Genomic DNA, 26,746 nt, shown 5'->3' on the forward strand with positions numbered 1-26,746 from the left:
GGAGGTGTGGCCTTGTTAGAGTAGATGTGGCCTTGATGGACAGAGTGCATCTCTGTGAGGAAAGGCTTTGAGGTCTCGTATACTCAAGCCACACCCAGTGTGGACACAAGTCCCTTTTGTTGCCTGCAGATCAAGATATAGAACTCTCAGCTCCTTCTCCAGCAGCATGTCTGTCTGCAGGCAACCTTGTTTCCTGCCATGGCAATAATGGTCGAAATCTCTGAAATTGTTCTCTTTTATAAGAGCTTCTGTGATCATGGTATCTCATAACAGCAATAAAATAACTAAGACAGTAGATCTGTATTATAAATAATACTTTTTATGGACTTCTATCCTTTAATTCTCTGCTATTGGCATAAGAACTTAACTGATTCAATCTGTTAATCTCGCCTACTTTCCTAAAATATTTTATCCCTATTTTGTTCGTGTCAGTAAAGGCCCACTTGTTCCATGATTCTCACAGATGGGGCTATTTCAGTTTTTGCCTTTTTCAAAGATTATTTTCTTTTTGAAACAGCCTTAATTTAAAAAAAAAACTCCCTTGTTTTTCAAAACACTTCGTCTTCCAATGTGATCTGCATTTTGTTGTTTTTTCATCTCTCAGAACATGAAGTCTAGTTGTATTTGGGAGAGTCCTTCTCCCTCTGCCTGTAGATCCCAGGCTTGAACCATATATATAATTGTTAGTTTTGCCCAAATGTCATTTCAAGTGAACATAGTTTAGTACAAACGACAATGCATTGCCTGGCAGTCTACGAGTCAATAGCAACGCTTCAGAGGCAGGTGTGAAGTGAGGAAGACTTGATTTTGCCACCTCTTAACCAGATCACTTAGACAAATCAAGTTACTTGTAAGCCTTGTGACATGCCTGTAAAAGGAAGCTAGTATGTAACAGAATTATCAGAAGCAAGCACATGTGTTCCTGAGTTTGCCTCATACCAAGGAATATGTGGATCGTCATAGTTATTAGTATTGTGTTGTTTTCAAAGGGATGCTTTCAGTGCCTTCTGAAAATCTGGAGTCAGCTCTTTTAGAAAAGAGAACTCTGTTCTCAAAGAAATTTCTGCGATTTGGAGTCACCATAAAAACAAGCCTCTGGGCATGTCTACAAGGGAGTTTCTAGCTTGAAGGGGTTCTGTCAAAAGATTTTTTTTAGAATCTAATGAGGTGATTATTTGGAGTTATTTTCTTTCAGTTTGTTCATATAGTGAATTACATTAACAAATTTTCATATGTTGAACCATCCGTGCATCTCTGCGATGAAGCCTACGTGATCATGGTGAATGATTATTTTTTGATGTATTCTTAGATCCAGTTTGCCAGTATTTTATTGGGTATTTGTGCATCTTTGTTGCATCTTTGTGTGGTTTGGGTATTAGGGTAACTGTAGCTTCATAAAAGGAGTATGGCAATGTTCCTTCTGTTTCCATTGTGTGAAACAACTTTAGGAGTATTGGTATTAGCTCTTCTTTGAAATTCTGGTAGAATTCTGTGCTGAAATCATCTGGCCCTGGGCTTTTTTGATTAGGAGACTTCTAAAGACTGCTTCTATTTTTTATGAGTTATAGATCTATTTAAATTGTTTATCTGATCTTGATTTAATTTTAATATGTGGTACCTATCCAGAAAATTGTCCATTTCTTGCAAATTTTCCAATTTTGTGGAGCACAGACTGAATTAACTCAGATGGAAGTAGCCACCTTAGATATGAAAGCCCCATTCCATGAGTGAGGGTCCCACACTGAATAAAACAACAATGAGCCAAGCACCAGCATTCAACTCTCTTTGTTTTTTGACTGTAGACACAAAATGAGCAGCTGCCTGCAGGTGGTGCTGCCATGGTTTTCTTGCTACGATATGCTGTGGTCTGGAACTGGGAGCCAACAGAACCCTTCCTTCCTTAACTTTTTTTTTGTCAGGGTATTTTCTAGATCAACAAGAAAGTAACAAATACACCCACCAGACATATTTTCATGTCCTTACTTGTCCCTCTGTTGCCTCGTGCTAAGAAACACTGGGACACTGTCTCCATCTTCCACCTGGATAAAAGCAGCAATGGATACATTCATTATGCATCTCTAAGATTCTATTTCTGATTCAGTAAAATGAGAATTTCACTAAGATATTGTTTTAGAATTTAGAACTGACTTTTTTCTTCAATTTCCTTTTGCATTTCTTATTCTGTGGCTCTTTACTGTTATTGTTGGTTTGTTTTGTCTTTTCTTGATTTGTTTTAATGGTTGATTAGTTGGTTGGTTGATTTTGAAACACAGTCTCACTATGTAGAGCACTATGTTTTCGAGACTGTGATAATCCACCTTCCTGAGCGCTGAGACTTCAGGCATATGCTATCATGCACAACTGTTTCCTTTTAAAACTTACCTTACCATTCAAGCAGATCTGTGATTAAATACCATTTAAATAATGGCATATAGGATCACACAATACTGCAGACTTAAATTAATTCAACCACAGGTTTGCTCTTCACCATTCCTAGGTACACTGTTAATTCATTTATATTTTCTTTTTATATGCACTCACTTGAACAGCATTGAGGTCTCTGGAAAAATTCACAAATAAAAAGGAAATAACAAGACATTTCTGTTCTAATTCTAAAAATGTTTGTTCTAGCATTTTCATTGTTTGTTCAGGTATGAACATGTGCAAACAAACTCTTCCCAAATGACGTTTTCTTTTTAAATATTATGAAAGCGAAATCTATTAAAACGTCAAGTTGACTCAGCCAGTGAATGCTCAAATTATATTCCGATGTGTTCTATGTTCAGCAAATAAAGCCAAAAGATGGTTTATAGAGTCTCTAATTTGTAATTTTCTTCAACTAAAAATGCTCCCAGGAGTCAACTGCCCAGGTCATGGCATCACAATTAAGACTCTTTTGCATTGAGGCAGTTGTGTGATGGCTGATGTAGCTGCCCAGATTGGACTTTGCTGTTTGAAACTTCAGACCAACAAAAAATTGAAAAGTACAGGAAGATGCTAGGCAGGAGGTGATAGGTGTTTCTTATAGCTTTTCTCTATGTAACAATCGGCTTCCAAAAATAATGGTCCAAAGTATTTGTGTCCTAATTTGATAGGACAGAAACTGAGGGTGCAGCTCATCTGAGTAGTTTTCCTGCTGATGGGCTATTCCGTGCAAAGAGCTACAGCTCCAATAAGCAGCTCTGGTGCTTGGGATTAGCTAGGGTTGGCCAACATGACAATGACTATGTGCTCCAATAGGGTAACACGACTTTTTTCCTTATGTGGACCTCAGGTTCTGAGAGTATTGGGAAGGTAAGCACCAATGGCTCAGCATGTTAAATGCTTGCATTCTATAATTTTCTGTTGTACCAGATGACAGCAAATTATATATCAACATCTGGAGTCAGTGTGAGAGAGGCCTTAGGCTCTGTTGTCCCTGCAACAAACTTTCTCTCCTGATTCCTTCACTTTCTTACACTTACGGTTTAGTTGCCCAAGTTTTAAGATCATCAGACCTGTGTTTATTAACCTCCATAGTGTGTGTGTGTGTGTGTGTGTGTGTGTGTGTGTGTGTGTTGTATATTATATATTCAAGTGTTTAAAGAATTTCTCTTTCTTATTTTTTGTTTCCCTTTGTATTTTTAGACATGGTCTTACTCTGTAGATCAGAATGAGCAAGAACTTACTACATGGCCAAGAATAACCTTAAATTCAGGGTATTCTTTTTACCTCAGCCTGTCAAGTGTGTTGTTACAGGCATGAAAATGAGACCCAAATAAACAATTCCTTTTAAATGTTTTCAAGGTCAAAAAAAATCAGCAAAGTATTTGAGTTGTTACCATCTTTTATTGACATTCAGATTACTCTAAAATAGAACCTATAAAGGATAGCTGGCTTCTTTTCTATGTTCTTCACATCTTTTTCTTGTGATAAAACACCTGGGAAAATCCCTTTGAAAGAAGAAAGGTTTATTTTGGCTCACGGGCTGCGAGAGTTCAGTCCATGCTTACAAAGTCCCACACTACTGAACCTAGAATGAGAAGAAACATAGCAGAGAACACAACTTCTTCATGTGTGCCAAGAAGCAAGGACCAGGGTCAGAGTCAAAAAAAGCCCATCAGCTGGGCGGTGGTGGCGCACACCTTTAATCCCAGCACTCAGGAGGCAGAGGCAGGCGGGTCTCTGTGAGTTCGAGGCTAGCCTGGTCTACAAGAGCTAGTTCCAGGACAGGAACCAAAAAGCTACGGAGAAACCCTGTCTCGAAAACAACCCCCCCCAAAAAAAAAGCCCATCAAAGACTTCTATGGCTCAGCAGGTCCCATTTCCAAACAACCCTGTTCAGCACCGACATGAGCTAATCACCTCTCAATAGCACCACCCTCTGGGAACCAAGTTTTCAATACTTGAGCCTTTGGGAACATTTCAGAGCCAAACCTTCACAGATGAGAGGGCATTGAGACTGTGCAAAATTGGATGTCTGTAACAGAATGTTTATACAAGCAGAAGATGAGGTAAGGACTTGAGCGAGCTGGAAGGCAGAAGAAAGATTTCCTAAAATACAACAATAAACAGTGACAAGAGGGAAGAGAGGTTAATCAATGAAAAAGAAAAGTAAAATTGGGCAAAGGGAGAAAGTGACAGATGATAGTAATACTAAAAAAAAACTCTGGCCTCCTGAGCTGTCATCACTGGAATTATCTGAATTAGTGCTTGAAACATAACAGCATCCTACTAAAACCAGGTTGAGGTACCCATCACCAATAAACCAATCAAAATAACAAGTAATGATGAAAAAGCAGAAAAAGAATATTTAGTCTATATTACCACATTAGAATGAAGAACTGAGAGATCCAGTGACCTCCAAAGTTTGCCTTCCAGGGTTGGTATAAGGCTCAGGTTTAAATACAGGCCAAGGTGTGGTCCTGCTATCATTACTGTGTGCACCACTATCCAGTCTCCCCTGCAAGTGCTCCAACATGCTCTCAGCACTTTGTGAAATCACAAACTCCCCTCTGGTCATCACCAGGTGTCAGCCTTTTTCTTCTCCCAGGATGGGGTTTCTGGGGCACAAGTATCTTCAATCCTGCCAGAAGGGTTATACGGTGAGGTAAGGAAGGATTCCCTAAGAAAGAAAAGTAAATGGTTTAAGAAAAAATATTATTACCACCTTTTATAAACCCACGGCTATATGTGGAAGGATTCTCAAAGTGGCGTTGTTTATCCTACTCACAGATAACTACCCCCAGTCAAAAGCACACACTTATAATATGCCACTCACCTGTGACCCAGTATTCAAAGCTGGGTGGCATCACAGGCTACCAGAACCATGAAGCACAGGGTCACCATTTACTGAAGTTAATGCTTACAGGACCTTCTTTGGTCAGGTGATTTTCTAAGTATTTAATATTTATTTCTGTCTATAATAATTGATTTATGTGCAAAGTGATTATTAGCTCATCTTTCATGTTGGTATATATGCGATCTTGTCACCTACGTGTTTAAGATTTTGGCTGCATACCAGACATAGAGGTGCTTCTGCTTGAGAATTGGTCATCTTTTGCTTCAGTAATGTTTATATGGCAAACACGTTGGAGACATAACCCTTCATGTGTTGCATCTGTACAACCGTCAGCCGTGATCTAACAATGGTTCCATTGGGATTGCCTGGTCTTGACTCCAGGTTGAGCTATTTCTGCTTCATATATCTCCTCTTCTAAAACTGAGGATTAGGAAGTATAATCTTCCTAAGGAAACTTCATGGCAAGTATGTTGGGGTTGGAGCACACCGATCCTCCAAACACCCTCACTCCAGACCGGTTTATTGTCCAGATCATTAATTAGTATAGGTCACATGGGCCAAATTCAATATCAATGGGACAAGCAACGCAATCCACAGGGATCGTTCAATACGAGAACAAAGATTTAGAATTTAATTACCTAATCTATACAGTCTGAAAAATCTAACTTTTATCTTTTGAAATTAGTATTGTGAGAGATAACAAAGATGATGTAATTAAATAATTTTTAAAAATGTCTTATCTTCTGGTTGCAAAATATAATAAAATGCCTATTTTTTCTTTTTGTATTTCACAGGTTTTTACATCATGTTTGGGAAGAAAAAGAAAAAGATTGAAATATCTGGCCCATCCAACTTCGAACACAGGGTTCATACTGGGTTTGACCCACAGGAGCAGAAATTCACTGGCCTTCCCCCGCAGTGGCACAGCCTGCTAGCAGACACGGCCAACAGGCCGAAGCCCATGGTGGATCCGTCATGCATCACACCCATCCAGCTGGCTCCCATGAAGGTATGCAAGGACTCACTTCTGAACCATGACCTTGTCTGATTTAGTGTACCCTCTTTATAATCGCTCATATATTAGCCATTGTAGTCTTCATTTTGGAGCACATAAAAAGGAAATGTTGTCTTCAGATACTGATTATTATAAAAGTCAGGTATAAAGTTAAACTATAAAATGAATTTTTATTTCTGTCAATAATATTTCTTTCCTCTGATAATATCAACAATAGCCCCAATCAACTATTTTGCTAGAGGACATATTTCTGTGGTACTCTATTTACTCTCAAAGTAGTTATACTTTCTATTATAAAAGATGTAGTGATAACAGATTTCAATAGCAATAAATCATATTTGTAAATATATGCATATACTCACATGTATGTATCCATATGTATTATTTCTATTATAAATATGTGTATCTTCAAATTTACCTTCACAGCCTAAGAAAGAACTAACTCAAATATTAGTAAATAATTTCAGTCATGAATAGGCTATAATTCACCTGAACCAGCAGCTGGTAGGTTTTTAACAAAGAATGTCGATCCTTTCCTTTTGTTACAGCCCAGAAATCATTCTAACTGATACAACAAAATGCAGAAACACAAATACAGGTCATCACACCTTCCACCCCACAGGAGCCATCAACACATCTTAATGTTTCATTTCTATTTCTTTTTAATTGTGAATTAGTATAATAGCAAAAATTCTAAATATTTTGATATATTTAAATTTTATATAGCTATCATGATGTCACACTATGTAACTATCCTTGAATTTCCTTTTTTACTTAAGATTGAGATAAAAATTCTGATTCATACAAAGTACTTGGATTTAGTTTAACTTGTAACTTTTATAACTTACTCATTTTTCTAGAGAAGCATGCTACAAAATATTGCTATAATAAATAAAATTATCATGAAAATATGAGTACTTGATTTTCATAGTGCAGTCTGAGAACCTTAGGTTGTCAAACTATTCTCATAGTAATGGAGAGTCATTTGTCACTTTTGTTACTTACATAGGATACAGGAGGCTTTTCCAGAAAGTAACATGTGCCATGCTGTCATCGTTGACACCTAAAGGACCCTGAACTTTACACTTTCTAGCTTCATAGGCTTCTTATTTGGGTGGTGGGCACCCGTGCCTTTAATTCCAGCACTTGGGTGGCAAAGGCAGGCAGATCTCCAAATTCGAGGCCAGCGTGGCTTACAGAGTGAGATCCAGGACAGCCAGAGCCACATGGAGAAACTCTGCCTTTAAAAAAGTAATAATAATAATGATGATGATGATGATGATGATGATGATGATGAAGAAGAAGAAGAAGAAGAAGAAGAAGAAGAAGAAGAAGAAGAAGAAGAAGAAGAAGGGTGATGATGATGTAGTGAAAATCAAAGTTTAAAATAATTTCTTGTTTTTTAATATATTATACAGTAGATATTTTTTAATTCTCACATAAACAGAAGTCTTTTGGATCCTGAACAAATCTGTGGAGTTCTTAAAACCAAAAAGTTTAAGAACAATCATCTGGTGTTCATATCAAATGGGACAGTCTGTGATTGCTGCCCTTTGATCTTCATACTGTACTCATTTTGCTTATTTTAATTGTTCTATATGTTCATGAAAAGAGACTTTTGTCTTCTCTAGTGGACTGTTAGTGGTCAAGTCAGCATCAAGTCCAGAAAAATTACTAAATATAATATTCTATTATAATTGAATACAATTTCTCTAACCTGACAGTTCAGAGTTATGTAAAGGCTTATATCCTTTTAGACAATCCCTTATCTATTTTAGCCTCTTCAAAGAACTTCAAGGAATTTTCTTTTAGAGATTTACTTTATTATTTAATTATGTCGACTTGTGTGAGAGAGTATTTGTATATGTGCATACTTGCATGTAGGTGTCCTTGGAGGCTAGAAGGGTGTCATTTTCCCTGGATCTGAAGTTACAAGCAGTTGCAAAGCATCCAGCATGGGTGCTATGAAAAAAATTCAGGTCTTCTAAAAAAGTAGCAAGTGCTCATAACCTCTGAGTGTTATATACATATATATAGAAGGGGGAAGAGACTAATTTCAAAGGTCCCGTGTGTGTGTGTGTGTGTGCTTTAATTGTTTGAGAATCTTATACAATGTATTTTGATCACATTTGCCTACCCACAACTCTTCCGAGACCCATTCCACCTCCATACTCACACAGATTCATCTTTTCTATTTTTTTTAAATCCATGGAGTCTAATTGGTCTTTTTCAAATACCCCTGGGTTTAGGGCCTGTTTGGAAATATGATTGAGCTACCAAGAGTCATATCCTTAAAGAAAATTGGCTCTCCCTCTCCTAGAAGCTACCAATTGCCAATATCTCCTCAGTTAAGGGTGGGACGTCCCTTCCTGGTGGGATCCCACCTGGCTTGAGCTTGCTCAGGTCTTGTGCATGCAGTCACAATGACTGTGAGTCATGTGCTTGATCTTGTGCATGCAGTCACAATGACAGTGAGTTCATGTGTCCAACCTTGTGCATGCAGTCAAAATGACAGTGAGTTCATGTGTGCAACTGCTCTTTTGTGTCCAGAAAACACTTTTTCCTGTAAGCATGTGTCCACCGAACCTTTTAGGGAGATTTAGGGTGATTTAAAGGTCCCATTCAGGGCACACCACTCCACGTTCTCAATATTGACTGGCTGTGGGTCTCTATATTAATTGTCGTTGACTTCAAGAAAAAGCTTTTCCACTGAGAGTTGACCATGTGTGTACTGGTAAGTCAATGATTGCCCTTCAAAGCCTCCCAACAGTCTTCTCTTTATCCTGTGGAGGCTGAAGGTTGCCAAGCTGGCTCTCCTGGGTCATCTTCATCTCTGCAATTGTCAATATTTTATAACGTTCTGAAGTTGGGGCTTTCTGTCTTCCTTTTTTAATCTTCTACATCTGGTAACTGCGTTAAAAATAACCTTGTTAGACAAAACAGGTAAAATCAAGAGAAGAGAACCTCCAAGTTCAGCTGTTGGATTTGGGGAGATCACTCCTTGTTTTCTCCTTTCTTATAGTTTCTGTCAGAAGTGCCTCGGTGAATGAGTCCTCCTTCAGAGCTTTGTAATTCTCTTTCTCCTTGCTCATGCTTCATACTAAGAGCCTAAATATCTTTAACTCTGCCAACACAGCCCAATGTCTGTGACAGTCTCTCATTCCTTTAATATGTTTTTAAATGCATGTTCCTAAACTATAGGACAACTATATGTTTTCTAGCATTAGTGGGGCTATTTATTTTAGTGTCCCCTCTAATTACTGAAAGTAGTCATCAAGGAATCAAACTATAGCAGATACTTGCCACACTTTCGTCTGAATGAGATTCCCAGAAACCGTGACAGTGAGGAGTAACCCAGAGAGACTCTTTTGACTTTGCCTGCTTTTTGCCCGACACTGTGGTCCCCACATCACCTTTCAGATTAACTCAGTGACCTCTGTCCTCTTTATTGTCATCCGGATAGTTTCCATGTGCCATAGATTCAATCCGCTACAGCTTTCCTCTGCTTTAATATAGTTTTAGCTCTTTCTAGTTTTATAACTATCTCTACTGTGATACATGTTGGGTATAGAAGCATCTATTTTGGCTCTTGAAACGTGATGCCATAATGTTTACCCAGCTGGACTTCCTCTTTCCCTTTCCCAGTGTCTGCCTTGGTGAAGAAACACCGAAATTTACCTAACAACTAGGCAGACGTTAAAATGGGAAATATTCACAGCCAGGAAGAAGAAACAGTACAGAGACCCTGTGGCAAAAATAAGTTTAGTCAGTATAAAGGGAAAATAGAACACCTACAGGGGTGGGACAGAGAATGCCAGGGAACGAGGAGGGAGATGTCGCCAGGTGGGAAGCAGTAATTGGACAGCAAAGAGTGCAGAGTATTTGGAAACTGTATTTGAGAGTGTGATGCCTGATAATCCTCTACAGGTGAAAGCTCCGAGTTTTGCACCCAGAAATTATTCTCTTAGGAAATTAATTGATTCATTTAAAGGTCAGATCAAATTGAAAGTTTACCTGCCATGCTGATCTAACATATAATCTTGCAGGTTAGGGGTGGGAGTCATCACTGAAAGGTGTGAAAAGTTGAGATCCAGGAAGTCCTTCCAGCTCTATGATTGCCAGAAGAGGGCTGAGAAAAAAAAACAAAAAAAAAAAAAAACACAAAGCAAGCTTTTTTAGAATAAATAGCGAGTTCATAGAGATGATTTCAGTGGAAACAGAATTATAATTATAAGATGGAACCTGTCTGGAAGCTCAACCTTATTTTAAAACTATTTGTAAAAATTCCACTTCAAAAGAGCCGCATCCATGTGTGTCTGGTTGATCAGAACCAAGGCTCCCACCAGGAGGACAGATGGCAAATCCTCTGTCAAAGCTTCTCATACTGCTACACTTCCAGAAGCCAGTGAAGACAACAGGCTCTCCCACACTTCCCCATGTCTTTTATTTTCAAAACTCACTTCAAATCGAAAATGTCTTTGCAACCAGCCCACCAGCATGGGGACTGGGAAACTACATCTCACCTGCCGAATCTAGGAAGCTGGGTAAGAGAGGCTGCTTTTCACCTGGGAGAAAAGAGAACACGCAAAGCCTCTCCATGCACGAGTCCCCCATTGCTGGAGCTGCTGACAAGTTTTTGACTCTAAAGTTAATCTAGGCTTCAAGTGTACACCCTGGGGGCTGGAGAGATGGCTCAGAGGTTAAAAGCACTGGATACTCTTACAGAGGTCCTGAGTTCAATTCCCAGCAACCACATGGTGATTTACAACCATGAGACTTGGCAACCTCTTCTGGCGTGCAGGCACACATGCAGGCAGAACACTGTGTGCATAATAAATAGATAGATAGATAGATAGATAGATAGATAGATAGATAGATAGATAGATAGATAGATAGATAGATAGATCTTTAAAAAAAGAAAAAACAAAGTGTATACTCTGTTGACATATCCTCTCTTCCACAAATCAGTCTCCCACTTCTTTCCTCTTTTCTCCCCTCCCGTCTTTCTCTTCATCCCTTCTTACACTCTCCCTGTTTTCCTCTCCCTCACTGACTCTAAAGTTAGAAAGTGAAATCTAACCTCAGCCCCAGCTAAGTTCTCATAAGAACTCATGAGCGCCATCTTCCTTTGCATCAGCCTTCACAGTCTCTACCTTAAGCCACCTTACATTTTCCTAAGTTTGAGCAGCCACATTCAAATGGCCTTGTTGTTACATGTAAATAAAAGCTGCCATTTTTAGGATGGTGGTATTCAGGAAAAACATCACTGGAGTTGACATCCTTGCTTTCATGTTGAGAAACATAGCAGGTTGACCAGGCATCTCCAGTGTGCCTTTTGGCAGGCTCATCCTGGCATTGGTATGACAGTTCTGGGATCATAAATGGATCATTCCACCCTTATAGCTCACTGGGGGAGCTTGGTAAAGGTAGCTAGTCTTTCTTATTTCACAACTGCACTTGGAAAGCACTGCTCCAGTTCACAGTTTCTCTGTACCCCTGAAAGAGGCCCCATGAAGAACGGCTTACCAGTGATCTCACCACAAGAGGTTAGCATCTCCTGTCACACTTAGGACCAAGGAAAACATATAACGTGGCATTCAGTGAAGTTATGTCATAGGTTACACTGGAAAGTCCTTTATGACAAGGATGGTTGAGTCTGCTTCTGAGCACCCCTGTTACAAATGCCTTTGTCAGCTTCTCTGCACTGAAAGTCTCCAATTGCAACCCCAGAGAAGAAATGAAAGAGGTGATGACCTCCCAACACAGAGAGTGAACAGGGTATTACAACACTGAGCAAATGCTTTCTACAGCTCTGCTTCCAGGTCAGAGGCTGATATGAAAAATAAAAAAAAAAAAAACCAGACCAGATCTTACAGAAATCTGAAGTTCTGTTGAACTGTAATGGAAAACGAACCTGACAAAAATGAAGAATACTGTTGCCAAACACTAGATAATGTTTTTAGAGCCCAAAATGATCAATCTGTTTTATCCGTGGCATCAATACAATGACTAATGAAGTACTGAGCCAGAAGTGAGGGGGCAGAAACATTGGCTGAGCCCAAAACCACTCAGTTTGTAACTTGAGTTACACTCTGCTCTCTGAACCAGCGGCCTTTGGTTGCTCAGCACTTTTCTTCTGTGAACTTAAGGGTTAGGACTCATCCCTCAGAGTATTTGCTTTTGATAGGAAGATGATCAAAAAGAAAATTATAACCCTGGGCATAGAACTTCATATTGTAACATCGAACAAGCATGTAAACTGATGGGTCTATTTTATCATGGGTAGATTTCCTAACTTGCTCCATATAGCACAAGAAAGATTGGTTGCCCTGGAGAAGATGGCAAAAACTAGGTTGGGGTGAACATGATTTAGAAACATTAGTGATCAAGATGACTTTGTCTATCAGAGCCTATGACTATAGACTCTGATCGACATTCGGTGTTGCTTCACAGAATAATGGCTGACTGAATTACCAAACTGAACTCTTCAGTTCTCATGCCACAGTCCATGGTGGCTCATGCTTGTCATTCCAACCCTTGGGAAGCTTATGCAGGGCAGGAGGAACCATGAGTTCAAGGTTAACCTAGAGTATAAAGTAAGAACCTGTCTCAAACAAAATATTGAAAGTTTCATATCTGGCAACTTAAAAAAAACAAAAACAAACAACAAAACAAATTTAAGCCCCCAAAAGCCCCCAAAAACTATCTGACTCTAAAACCGATTCTTATAATTATCACACTCCCTAACTCCTGATGGTAAGAGTACATTACGTCTAAAAAAAAAAATAATAATCTATAGTGTTCTCAGACAAGATATCATAACTTTTCACGAGATAATTAAAACATTATTGCAAAGGTATTGCTAGTGAAAAAAAATGCCTTTGATTCTCCCATTTAGAGGCTTGGTATTTAACCGTCAAGAATATCCTCAAAATCCAGTTTTAGCTAAGAGTCCATCCCTGGTAATTTGGGGTTTCTCTAGCATGTTTCTCGAAATTTCTCCAGGTTTCATCCACTGTGTGGTTACAAAACCCTGACCACACTGGTCAACTTGTGTTCCTCTTCAGAGGAGGAAAATGCAGGGCACGGTGATTTACAACTGTGATTCCAGCAGGATTGTTGTGAGTCTGATGCAACCAAGAAAATCTCAAATCTGAGGTCTCTGCCTCTTCCACGCTATGTGGGTAAACCATATGAGGCTCTAATGGTTTACGGGGGGGGGGGGGACAGCAACAAAGGAGAAGAGAAAGAAGGGAGGAAGGGGGAGAGAGAAGGAGAGGGAATGAGAGAGGGAGGCAGAAGTCATTTTATTTTTGAGTATAATATTGGAAGTTTTTAGGCAGTTTCTAGCCTTAGTTATTAGGCCTATTTCTGGCCTCACCTGGTAGCTTCAAACTTTAATTAGTCCAATTAGCTGGTCACACCTGCAGCCTTGATGGCTGCGGGTTTCCAAATCCTGTGATCTTCATAGTTTTGTCAGAGACTTAGTTTTATGAACAAAGAACCTAAAACGGGAAACTACTTTTTTATTTCATCCGTGACACCTCACATTTTCAAGTTAACAAGTAAAAACAAAGTCAAGGAATTGACAAGGCTTTACAAATTCACTACAACTGGGCAGAGATTATTTTAAAAATGAGAGAACAGAGGGAGGAAGCTGATGGCAAGGGAAAAACAATTCCAGATTTTTAAAAAGTGTGACTGAGTAAGCTCACACCATAGTCCTGGGCTGAGCACTGTCTTCTGCCCACTGAACAGCTCAAATTAGCAAGGGGAGATGCTGCTGCTGCCTGGGTCGTGGATGGAGACCTGGAAGGGGAGATGCTGCTGCCTGGGTCATGGATGGAGTCCTAGAAGGGGAGATGCTGCTGCCTGGGTCATGGATGGAGTCCTAGAAGGGGAGATGCTGCTGTTGCCTGAATCATGGATGGAGGCCTGGAAGGGGAGATGCTGCTGCCTGGGTCATGGATGGAAAACAGGAAGGGAAGATGCTGCTGCTCTCTGAATGATGGTTGGAGGCCTGGTATTATAATCAGCAGCTCAGATGGCAGTTAGCTCAGTGAAGGGCTCCTTGGTGAATCATGATTTTCCCAAACGTAGAGTAGATACAGCTACCTGGGCAGGTTATTATGTGGGGGAGGTTGGGAAGAACATAATCAACATTTCATTCTTGTTGCTTGGAGCTCAACAGATGCAGCCAGTAGTTTTGATCTTTTGTAAGTAATGACTTGGAGAATGCCAGGGACAGAAGCTGATAAGTGGCAGAAGATAATATTTTTATAAGATTAGACAAAAGTTTAATTTCCTGATACATTTTTCCTATATTTTACTTATTTCTATAGCAAAACAAAAAAATCTCTATTTCTGCCAAATTCCAAGAGAAGGATGTTCGATTCTCTCCTATAGCATCAGATGTTTAAGATTTCCCTGGGAACATTTCGTTCTCTGAATTTGAGCTTCGTGTGCAGCACTGCGAATTGTGCTGACCAGCCGATGTGCCATCACCTGGCGAAGAATTCTGGGACACAAAGCACATGGACTGTTCCAGTCACCTCGGGCTGCTCATCCCATACGCTTGCCCTGATCCATGCTATCTCTAACATCTGCCAGCTTTCTCAAACTTCAAATGTGATCATTAACTGTTGGACCCTTCATTCTGTAGATCGACAATTCAAATCTCCAAGTCCCTATCTCTGTTGCAAGGATTCTTACCTTTGTAGGATCTTCCCCCTTTCCTATACTGGTTTCTTTCTGTCTATTTATTTTTGCCTAAAGCCATATTCTTCCTTCTGGACAGGCCTATGAGCTCATCCTATAAGCAGCATATGGTTGTGTGCTGTGTCACTTTGTGTTCACTCAACCTGTCAGTCATTGTAAGACTTCAGTACATTTATAGTTGGTATCATGACTAAGCTACTTGACTTTACATCTTCTATTCTACTTAATGGCTCATGTGGTTATTTCCTGCTTTGCTTCCTTCTCTTGTTGGTTTGATCAGTGGTTTGTCACTTCCCTCCTTTCCTGTGGTGAGCCCACAAGTATTATACAGTAAATGTACAGCTGACAGAGCTATTGGACTATGCGCAGGAAGGGTATATGTACACTTGTACCTGGAGAACCTGTATTTGCAGAGGTACATCCGTCCTTTGGATAAGTCACAGTCAGTTCTGTAGAAGTGTTGTGAAATCATGGCATTTCTCCCTCCTAGCAGTGTGTAAACTTGGCTTTTCCTGTAAGGCAACTGGATAGCTCTCTCTCTCTCTCTCTCTCTCTCTCTCTCTCTCTCTCTCTCTCTCTCTCTCACACACACACACACACACACACACACACACACAAGCCTTGGTGTAAAAAGGATTCAGTCAAGCCTTTGTTCTCATAGCCAAAATCTACATAAAAATAGTTCCCCACAAAGTTTCTTTACTGACACTGATAAGAAAGGTGCCTCATACAGGAGGTAGTATGTCTGCTCTAACAGTAGACTCAGGTGTATTCTCCCAACTTAATAGGCTACTAATAGTCTATATTTACCCTTTACCTTGGTTTCCACTAACATAGGCTCATAGCCCAGGAAATTAATGGTTTATACAGGAAAAAAGGCATGAGTCGCTAAGAAAAATTCTCACCAGGGCACCCTGCTGGAGTGAGAAGCAGGGTCCCCAGAAGAGATTCGTTTTAACTCAACCAGCTAGATGCTACTGCAAATCAAACCCACAGCTCAGTATAACTACCAAGGTGTGTTCCCAATCATTGGAGAGCTTCAGAGTCACGCCCCTTCTGAGACATCAGGTGCCTCCTTGCCAGATCCACCAGTGTCTCCTGACTCTGTGAAAATGCATACTTGATACTATTGTTACCACCTATGAGATTGCTAACTTGTCTGTATGCCAATATAAACTGAAAACTTGGTGGAGATCACACCCTTCCCATTAGCCTCAGCCTTAGGGTTTGCTCTTGCCCTTGGCCTTGTGCTTTGCCCTTATGCCTTATGTCCTTCTGCTCCTCTTCCTCTCAGGAATAAAGAAACATGCAGGAGAAACATGCCTAAGTCAGTCAGTTTGTTTTATCCCTCAGATCTTGTTCCCAAGCCAGTTTGCGTTGTCCTAGAAGCCCTGTTCTGAACCCTTGCAGAGTGGTGAGGCCGGTACTCAGTAGCTCCCGATACCTTCCTGTCCTACCCATGGACTGATGGATGTGTTCTCTCCTTTCCTGCTCTTTTTATCAATATCTCCTTCCTTGTTGATATTTCATAAACAAACTCCCAATTCTCCAAACAATATAACCTATGTTCTCTACTAAACACTGTATTCAGTCCCTATTCCCCAATCCAATAAGAGGACACGATCTTTAAACCCTTCAGCCATCCTCTTCCCCCTGCCCACCCTGCAGCCAAGACTTCTGAAACATTTATAACATTCTTCCACCTCCAACTCCTAGTTTTTATAAAATATTTTATAGCAATATCACTAAACTAGCTTTTATAGGCCCTGCATTCCATCTTGAGAACGATTAATCCAGACAGGTTGAGAGAGAGAGACAGACAGACCGAGAATGGAGTACACACAGACAGGCTACACACCAGGTACTCTGCTTAGAAGTCATTCCTCTTCCTAAGATGTTCCTCATCCTGAAGGCAGTGTTCCAGATCAGCGCTGCCCAACAGAACCTGTCTACGATGTCCAATGGGCGACTCCTAAACATATCACATAAGGAGCTCTGGAAGTCTGGTGATGACCACTGAGGCGCTGGGTATTCTATTACTGTAACAACTTAAAATTAAAAATTAAATAGCCACAGCTCCCACATTAAACAGGGCAAAACAGGATGGTTTGCTGTTTATCATCTTAATAGTATAGTTTCTAAATTCCGTATTTCAAAGCATTTCATATTTTGTGTTAGGGATGCTCATCCGGAAAAGGCTATATTCCTTTTATATATATTATATATTCCAAAATTCAAAAGATCTCTGACATCAGAAATACTTCAATATCAAGCATATCAGACATGAGATATTCCAGAACATTGGGCCTAACAGCACATGCTTACAATCCCAGCTAATCAGGAAGTGGAAGCAGGAAAGGTCACTTATCTAGGGCTCCAGAGAGTCCAACAGAAACAGGAGAGAGAGAGAGAGAGATGTAGGTGTGGTTCAGTGGTAGAATACTTGCCTAGCATGTGAGATGCCCTGGGTTTAATCCCTAGTACAGACAGAGACAGAGAGACAGAGACAGAGAGACAGAGACAGACAGAGACACAGAGAGAGAAACAGAGAGATTCTCTCAAGTTTATTTCCTTAGCAACAGAGGCTGAAATGAGAACTTTTATGTGTGTTCTTCACCCATAGAGCACGCTCAAGGGACACCATGACAGGGTGAAGGAGGAGATGTTGGAAGAAAGCTCTAGACTAGACAAAGATGTATCTTCCATTAGAATCTAGCCTCAGACAAATCCCCACCAAGCTCCTGTGTATAAACTGTGCTGCCAAGGGGTTGTCTTCACCTTGACATAGCAGGTTCATCCTTATACTCCAATTTTTTTCTCATTATTGTATAAAGCCACTTAACACAAGCATGGCTTCCTAGGCTAGCTGATGATAAGGGTCCTTTTGCCATAACCAAGACAGTACTAAGGAAAAAGAGATGACTACAATGGTTTCAATGATGCCAGAAAAATATTCATTGGAACTGAATACCCATGGTTTAGTGCTAGCCACCTTGGGAATGCTGTAGAGACTCTCCTAGCAAGAAGACCCCCAAAAGACACATCTCCCCAAACTTGCACTTCCAGTTACAGGATTATAAACTCCCCACTAATATGTGGGTTTGTGTGTGGGTGCATGCACTTGTGTGTGTATATGTGTGTGCATGCTTGGTATTCTATTATATCAACAGAAAATTGCCCAAGACAATAGCTGTGAGCTATTACTAACCAAGATTCAAGCAATAGAGAAAGGGAAGTGGAAGGTGCAAACAGTGTTCCTTGCAGAACTCAACTTCTTTAAAGCTTCAGGATTTTACACGACAGCCCATTAATAGTCTCAGTCTTCTTTCTTTCCTGGAAGTAGGTGAGAGTTCTTTTTCTCAGAGAGGGATGTAGAGCAAAGTGAAAAGATGCTGGAGTGGAGACAAAGACCTGGTTTCAGTCCATCTGGACTCAACATGAAGATGTGTTGTTTAGATAATAGCCTGCTGACATTTTGTTTCCTGAAAGTATGCAAGAATTATTCTTTTTTTCTTATAGTTAAGGAATTTTTGAGGATGTATTTAACTCCATCTTTTTTTTTCTTTCCAAATCATTTCTGTCCTAAATTCAATAAATTTAGGCAACACGTGCTCAGGAAGCAGGGTTGGTAAACTTTTTTTCTGTAAGGTACGCATTTAAGTTTTCAGCTCAGAGAATTTAACAGCAATTGATTCTAAAATTATGTCCCCATCCACTTGTTTTCATCCTCTTGGCACTCCGGCATTTTGTGTGAGGTCCTTTCCTTCCTCATCTGCCATGCCTGCATGGCCTGGAACTGAAACCCAAGCAAAGGATGTTAGGATTAACACACGCACACACCTCTAGTCACTGCAAAAGAAGCCCTTATTGAATAGCACCATGGAGGCTTTTATACCCAACACAGTCAGGTGAGCCAACAGGTGAGAACCTCGTCTCCTGATTCTCAATCAAGGCCAAGGCAACACGTGCTCAGGAAGCAGGGTTGGTAAACAACTTTGACACAGCTTTCAGTAGGTCAAATCAGAAGGCCAAGTAAAGGTCACTAGCAGGGGAGAGCAGCTGGAGGCCAGGACTCCAAACAGTCCCAACACTCACGCTTTCCATCCACTCTGTTTCTGTTCAGATTTTATCTCTTCTTCTTCTCAGATTCTGATCTCACCCCCGCCTCTGTCCATCCTTCTTCTCAAACTATTCACAAAATCCCCCAGGTCCCAGCACTCCTGTCACCCCCATCAATCATCAGAGATGCGCTAGCTGCCGTTCACACAAATCTGTATCTAACTCTCTATTTTTCATTCTTTCTGAAGTCAAGTATAGAATTAATTTGTCTTAGGGTAATTGTTTATTCTCTGTCTTACTGCTGAATTCATTTCATTGGGATAAAATATGTGCAATTGTACACCTCATAGATGCAGTTCTGTCAACAATGAACTCTGTATAGGTTGTGCAGCTAGCTGTGGGTTTGGCAATGCAATCGAAGGCTGTGTAAACATGCTGTTTACACAGGGTGATAGGGTAATGATTCTCACACTGCTACCGGTGCCCGGGTCTATCACTTTACTCTCTCTGAAAGGCACTTTTCCCATTTTGAGAGGATGAAAAAATGGAATCCGTACCTGGGAACTATTGGGTTAACACAGGCAGACAACCTCCTGCTCCTCGAGACACAGAGAATTTCCTTTCCTCTACTATCCTTGAGCATCAAAGATGAAGACTCTTTTCAATCTTGGCCGAGCTCTATTATATACTATACTGCCAAAATCCATTTTACAGGTCTTCACGTTGCTCACAGCTGGAGCACAGGCACCTTCCCAGCCAGATCTGTGCTCTGGGGTCTTCCTGCCATTATCTAATTCCCCAGGGTCAAGGAAGCCATTCGATCATGATCAAGAGAGGTAGAGTGACCAGACTGAACATGGAGAAGTGCACCACGCTGGAGTGATATTAATCCCAGAGTCCTTTCCACCTTCAATGGCCACACTGGAGAAGTCTGAATTTCAAATTCCCATTTTTTGTACTTCAAGTCACTTTGGTTGAACACGTGGCTGCTGTGTCCTGAGATCAGCGCTATGTGCTAGGGACATGGAAGTGAGCGAATGGGATGTGAGCTCTTCCTTACAGAAGCAGTCACCGCAGAGAAGCAGGGCATACAGGCGTGGTCACAATTACACATGCAGAATATGGAGACAGGACAATAAAACATGCAATGAAAGAAGAATTACGCTCTGTTCTTATCGTTCCTGCCCATCTCCTGCCATGTTATCTGTCTTCTGAAGGCATCAGTTTTATCTCTGGACAGTGTTTACTGGGTGCCTCAGAGGGAAGGTGACCACAGTGACAAATAAGCCAGAATGCTGGCAATTGGAAGAATGGCTGAGAGCATTGGGGAATCTGTCAGACTCGGGAAAACAAGGGTGAGACAGCAGTCTTCTGCCCCTGAAGGACCTCCCCTTCATGGCAAGATTCAGTGCCATCTAGAAAGCCCCTGTGAGGACAAACAGGAAGACTTAAGTAGAGAAATCACAGAGATTCAATGCCGTACTCACCAAAGCAGAAGTTGGATGTGGTGTGCGCTTTCCGGTCTCTACCCGGGAAAGCAGAAAGCCCCCGGTTATTAGGAAAGCCAAGTATTGGTCTAGCCGCTCACAATGGACTCCACACAGCAGACAGGGAGGGAGAAGAAGCCAGGAAGCGTGGGGAATCTAGAAAGTTCTCCAGGACTGTGTTTATTCCCTTCACTTCCCTTTAAAGGACTGTGTGTTCTGCTTGGGGGACCTTGCTGTCTCCCAGCAGGTGCGCCATGAATATGCAGTGACTAAACTAATTTAAGTCCAGGACCGCGGAACCTTGTCATATGAAGGTCTCCTCAGCCTTAACACTGGGCAGAGGTGCTTAGCACAGGGAATGCAGGAGCCACCTGAAGTAGAGCTATGCTTTTCAATTGAATTCACAGTTTATTAGCTCAGTAATATTACGGAAGAAGATGGTGTTTTATGATGTAAAGTTTATACATCAAGCCTCTTCATACCTTATTGTTTTTTGCTTTTCACCACAGATTTCATACTGAGTATATTATCATCAGCCATCAGCGTCCTCTGACCTGGTCTGCAGACCTAATTTACAATTAGGTGTAATAGATTCCTTAATTTAGTAAATGTAGTAAATTCCTTAGACTATGTTGCCCTCTACTGGTAGACATGCCACATTACAAGCCTACATAATACCTTCTGTTTGCAAGTTCAATTTAATGCTAAATTTTAAGTGATCTCTTTTTGTATATCCAATCTTTTCTCCCGTTGTATTTATACAACTGAAGGGTCACAATTTAAACATTTTACATATCCTAGTGCTTGACAACATAGTCTTTAATTATTTTTTTTAATTTTCGTTTTCGATATTTTGGTATTAACAATAACAGCGATCATACCACAAGTTTGAATACTTGGATCTCTGTATTGTCTCTGAAATTGAGTAAAACATTCTCTGTCGATTTTCCTGTTTTTCAATTAGGGGCAATGATTCCTGGTTCTGATGCACACTGACCAACAGGCATAGAATAACAAAGTTTTGAAAGGGAAAATTACCTAAAACATAATTTCCCGTGGTCTCACCCCCAGCTCCTTGGTATCTCTGAGAACCTTTGCGTTCACAGGCATCTAAGGAAGCTGACACGCCCTCCATGTAGGACTTGGGAAAGGGAATGTCCTATCCTTGTTTTCCTATTTGCAATCTAGATTTCTCAAAAATATGCAAAGGTGCCACCTAGTGGCCCAGAGCAGTACCGCCCCTTTGCACTTAGCTTTAGCTTTGAAGGGACACGCAGGTGACACTGTTAAAAACCTACCCTGCCATTTTGAGTCTGGATACATTGTAGATTTAATTTGTCAGTGCTTCCGCTTACAAATGAAAGGGAATTTGCATTTTAATTAGCAAAGCTGATCTCATACTGAGATAAACTAATGTTATTCTGTCAACCCATTCGGAGTAATTAGTTAGCTTTGCCTTTTGAGTTATAATTTGACCTTTTCCACATTTTGTTGTGCCTCTCAGCCCTGTTGTGTCTGAATCACACACAAATTTAATTTCCTGGAAGAACATCTCTTCTAGGGGGGAAAAAACACGTGTAGATGCTGTGAGAGACAGTCTGGCCAAACCCCCAAAATCTCTAATACCTACCACAGTGATAGTGAGCATCTTGAATATGTAGGCTAGGAACATGTAGTCAGCTCCTGAGTCTTCTGGTGACCATAGACCCAGCCAACATCTAATTGCAGTGGCAGACAACTTCCCAGAAGGTGTTCTTGCCAAACTCCTGGCCTGCTCAGTACTGAACGAAACACCTGTTGTTTGTTGGGAGTTTGTAATGCAATGGCAGTGACTGGAACTTGGGTTCTTCTGCTCCCATTTATCTCTTCAGCAGGAGGTCTCTTCTACGTGATTCCACAAACTACGAGACACTGGCCTAATGCAATCAGCTGTCTCCAGAGGGAAGGGCATGCTTTAGAGGAGTTCTTTTTGCAGAGCAATTTCTAGTTGACAGAAAATTTAGGAGGTACAGAGAGTCCTCACCTGGCCCCCAAACATGCACAGCCCATCACTAGCAAAAGTCACAGAAGAATGGTGGATCCTGACGGATGCAACAACATCAACCATTGTCCACAGGTGACACCAGAGGGATGCTCTCCACATTGCTCATCACACGTGTCTCTCAACAGAGACTTAAGCTCATGGTTACGTGGCATGGGGCAGTCTTACTGCCCTAAACACCCCCTGTGCTCCAGCTGTCCATACCTTCCTCCCCATTAATCCCAGAAATCAGGAGTCTTTTTTACTAACTACTGTTAGTTTGACCTTTTCCAAAACTTTACATATTTGTACTCTTTATCGTATATAACCTATCGTATAGTGACCTAGTTACACGCATTGTTGCTGAAATTTTGATCCCACTTAGGCTAAAACTGTAGATCAAGTTGAAGTGAGAATATTAAACCACCTTACCCATGAACATGGAATATTTCCCTGTTTATTCATTATTTTATATCTTTCACCAACATTTTATACTTTGGGTCACATAGATCTTGTACAAGTTTTGTTAGATTTATATCTGTGAATTGCAGTGGCGATGCTAATGTAAATGGTATTTTGTTTTTAATTTTGAGCATCACATACTCATTGCTGGTATATGAGAATCAATGGGTGTGTTAGTTAAAAATAAGTACCATTCCTTTATTAATGACAGTCTATTTTTTCTTTACTGTTAATTTTTGTTTACCACAGAAAGTAATGGGTTTCATCGTGACATCTTCATTCATACGCCATTATGGTTTCTTCTCATTTATTCCTCTTCCCACCATCCTCCCCACCTCTGCTTCATCTTTTCTAGCGAGGTACCCCTTCTTCCCTCAGTTAGTCCGTCTCTGTTTTCCTAATGCATGCGTTCTGTCATTCTCTCATTTCCTATCTTCCTTAAGGCCTCTTCCTCTCCCCTCATGATGCACTTTCTAGTTTTTTGATGTACAAATAAACATATAAACACACATACATATATGTCAATTCTCTACACTGCAAAAAGTTGATTAGTATATACTAATTTTATTGTATTCTTCAATGGTTTTTCTCTTTTTATTTTATTTTTTAAAAAACTATCTTTTATCATTTTACATGCCAGTCCCTGTTTTCACTCTTCTCCTCCCATACCTCCCACCCCACCTCCATCCACTCCTCAGAGAGGACAAGGCACATTTCTTTGAGGAAGGACCAAGGCCCTCCTCCTATATCTAGGCTGAGCAAGGTATCTATCCAAAGAGAATGGGTTCCAAAAAGCCAGTACAAGCAGTAGGGATAAATCCTGGTTCCACTGCCAGTGGCCTGCAGTCTGCAGACAGCCATACAACTGTCACCCACATTCTGAGGGCCTAGTTTGGTCTTATGCAGGTTCCTTTCCTGTCTGGTCAGAGATGGTGAGCTTCCATTAGCTCAGGTAAGGTGTTTCAGTGGGTATTCCCATCATGGTCTTGACCTCTTTGCTCATATTCTCACTCCTCCCACTCTTCAGCTGGACTTTGGGAGCTCGGCCCAGTGCTCCGTTGTGGCTCTCTGCTGCTTCTTCCCTCAGTTGCTAGATGAAGGTTCTACGGCGACATTTAAGATATTCATCAATCTGACTACGGGGTACCCTCTCCACTATTGCTTCAGGTCTTAGCTGGGGTCATCCTCATGGATTCCTGGGAATTTCTCTAGTACTAGGTTTCTTGCTAGCCCCATAATGGTTCCCTCAATCAAGATACGTCTTTCCCTGCTCTTTGTCTCTGTGAGATATTATTATATACTAATTTTAAACTCTTCCATCTCATTTTGACTACTTATTATTGTAGAATGGCTTGGGTCAATTCTTTCCAATTTGTAAATAACAAATCATATGTCATCTATAAGAAGAGATAGCTTCATTTCTTCCTTCCCAATTTGCAGCCTTTTCTTCTTTGTTTTAGTTTTACTAACCGTAACTTCTAATACAACCTTGAAAGGAATATTAAGATTTCTTTTTACCTTGTCTTGCACAGAAGCTTCTAGATTCTCATTGCAGTAGATGTTATAAATGATGGATTCTTGTAAATGTTCTTCATCAAGTCCAGGAAGTTCTCTTGGAAGTGTTTGCTGTTGATAGGATCATGTGATTTTCATGTTGGATTGGCATTGCATAGCTAGGGTAAATCTTGCCCCTTTGTGGTGTATAGTTATGCTTTATAATCCTGCATTTGCTTTGTTTTCAGGTGGAGATTTTTATTAAAGCTGTGTTCACGAGCCACATTTCTCTATAGATTTATTTTCCTGTGATGTCTTTCTCTAGGTTTGCTATGGAGTAATGCTGGTCTTAAACAATGTCCTCTAGTTCTGTCTTCTAAAAGATCTTTTGAAGAATTGGTGCTGAGTAGAACATCATGTTAGCTGTAAATTTCGGTAGGATTCACCAGTGAACTCATTTGTATCTGGCACTTTCTTTTCAGAAAACATAATATTTAAATTTCTTTAATAAACATAAACTTTTACAAATTATTTTTTCTTGAGTAATTTCAACAGATCATGCCTTAAGAAATTGGCCTGCTTTTTATCATACTATCCACTTTGCAAGTATAAAGATGCTATAGTACTTCTTGATTGTTCCTTTTAATTGTGTGTATTCACATACATGTGATACAAAGGTAGATACAAGTCTCTGAGTTTTTGAAACCCACAGCATATGCAAATGAGCAACCCCTAATGTAACCTGTGGGTTGTGCCTGAATATGAAGCATCAGGATTTTTGATAGATAGCGGGAGAGACATGTGGAGACAGGAGGTATATGGGATTTTTTTTTGTTACATTGTGAATTTGCTGTGAACTTTTAGTTGCTCTACAAAAATTAACTACACGCAAGAATATTCTTCAAAGATGACTGATGGCATTTAGCTAGGGAACCACACTTTGTTGACTCTACCTAGAGCAGGTTGTTGAAGGAATAAAATCAAGAATAGAAACCTATGTTCTAGTTACGCGCCTGTGGCCACGAGACATCAAATGCAGATGTTTTCTGCAGTCACTCACCTCCTGAAGTTTTGAAATAGGATCTCTCCCTGAACAAAGTCTGCCAATGCTGCCATTACAGCTGGGTACCACTCTGCCCTGTTTTCACAGGAGTTCTGGTAGCTGAACTCAGGTGCCCACAATTACAAGGCAGGTACTGTACCTACGGATCTGTCTCCTGGCTTTTTAAGATTTTAATGTCTATGCTATCTGGACTGATGTTCCTTCTTTTGTTTCTGACCATGATGATCACATCGTTAATGTCATTGATGTCATTCATTTCCCTTCTAAAAACCATGACATTCCTACCATTAGTATTGATCTATTAATCAATTGAGATCAAGGTGTTAAAGATTTTTATTTCATTTTCATTCTTTCCTTCTTTGTTGCTCTTCCATTTATTACATGGAGTCCTGATCCTGACATTTATTAGATATTCTCTCTACAGAAACTCTTAATTTAAATAACCTTTATTCTTGAGAATTTTAACACATATAAAATGAAACGTGAACATTCTACCCCATTTCTCCCTTCTGACCCCTCCTATAAACCTCCATCACATTCCTACTCCCTTTCAAACTTCATACCTTATTTTTGTTAACTTTTGATAATGCACAAAGCCTAACGATTGGAGCCCATAGTTGGGTATGGTGCCATTACTGGGACATGGAAAGTCTACCAGTGACTGCCCCCTTGAGAAAGAATGATTCTCCCTCCCCCCAGTAACTGTCAGCTACCAACAGTTCTTTCTGTTTCCTTTGCCCAGTATCTATTCCCTGTGCCTTGGGCACTGAAGTTGTCCCTACTGGAGCTGTGCTCCCGGTCTCTTATTCTCAGCATTCATAGAGAGACATCCCATTTCTGGTGCCATGTTTTCTGTTTATTAGCCTGTGTCTTCCGAGAGCCGTGTTACCTACCCATGCTAGGTAATTCCTTCCAAACTCTTTCTCTTAAATTATATTTTGAAATTAGCTTAGGAATGTGTGGGCTTTCCTAGGGCTTTTTTCATGCATCCTTAGTTTTAGGTACCCTACCCACTATCCTCTTCTGACCTTGTCCCTGTCCTTGCTGAGTGCTTTACCTCCCAGGACTCCTTTGACAGAAAAGGAAAAGGAGAAATGAATAACTAATTTAACACTTCGTAGACGGTAGATCTGCTGGCCACATACTT

The 26,746-nt window shown here is 40.5% G+C and overlaps 1 protein-coding gene across 2 annotated transcripts in view; it reads left to right on the forward strand.

The window, feature by feature from the left end:
• Window positions 1-26,746, forward strand: part of Pak5 (p21 (RAC1) activated kinase 5) — a 268,738-nt gene that overhangs the window by 180,084 nt on the left and 61,908 nt on the right. For both annotated transcript variants that reach the window (XM_005365545.3, XM_026788499.1), the window contains one exon: window positions 6,076-6,290. In XM_005365545.3, coding sequence (XP_005365602.1) covers window positions 6,087-6,290 — 204 coding nt within the window. In that variant the 5' untranslated portion in view covers window positions 6,076-6,086. The remainder of the gene's footprint in view (window positions 1-6,075; window positions 6,291-26,746) is intronic.

The sequence above is a fragment of the Microtus ochrogaster genome, unplaced genomic scaffold (assembly GCF_000317375.1).
Source record: "Microtus ochrogaster isolate Prairie Vole_2 unplaced genomic scaffold, MicOch1.0 UNK3, whole genome shotgun sequence".
Classification (NCBI taxonomy): domain Eukaryota; kingdom Metazoa; phylum Chordata; class Mammalia; order Rodentia; family Cricetidae; genus Microtus; species Microtus ochrogaster.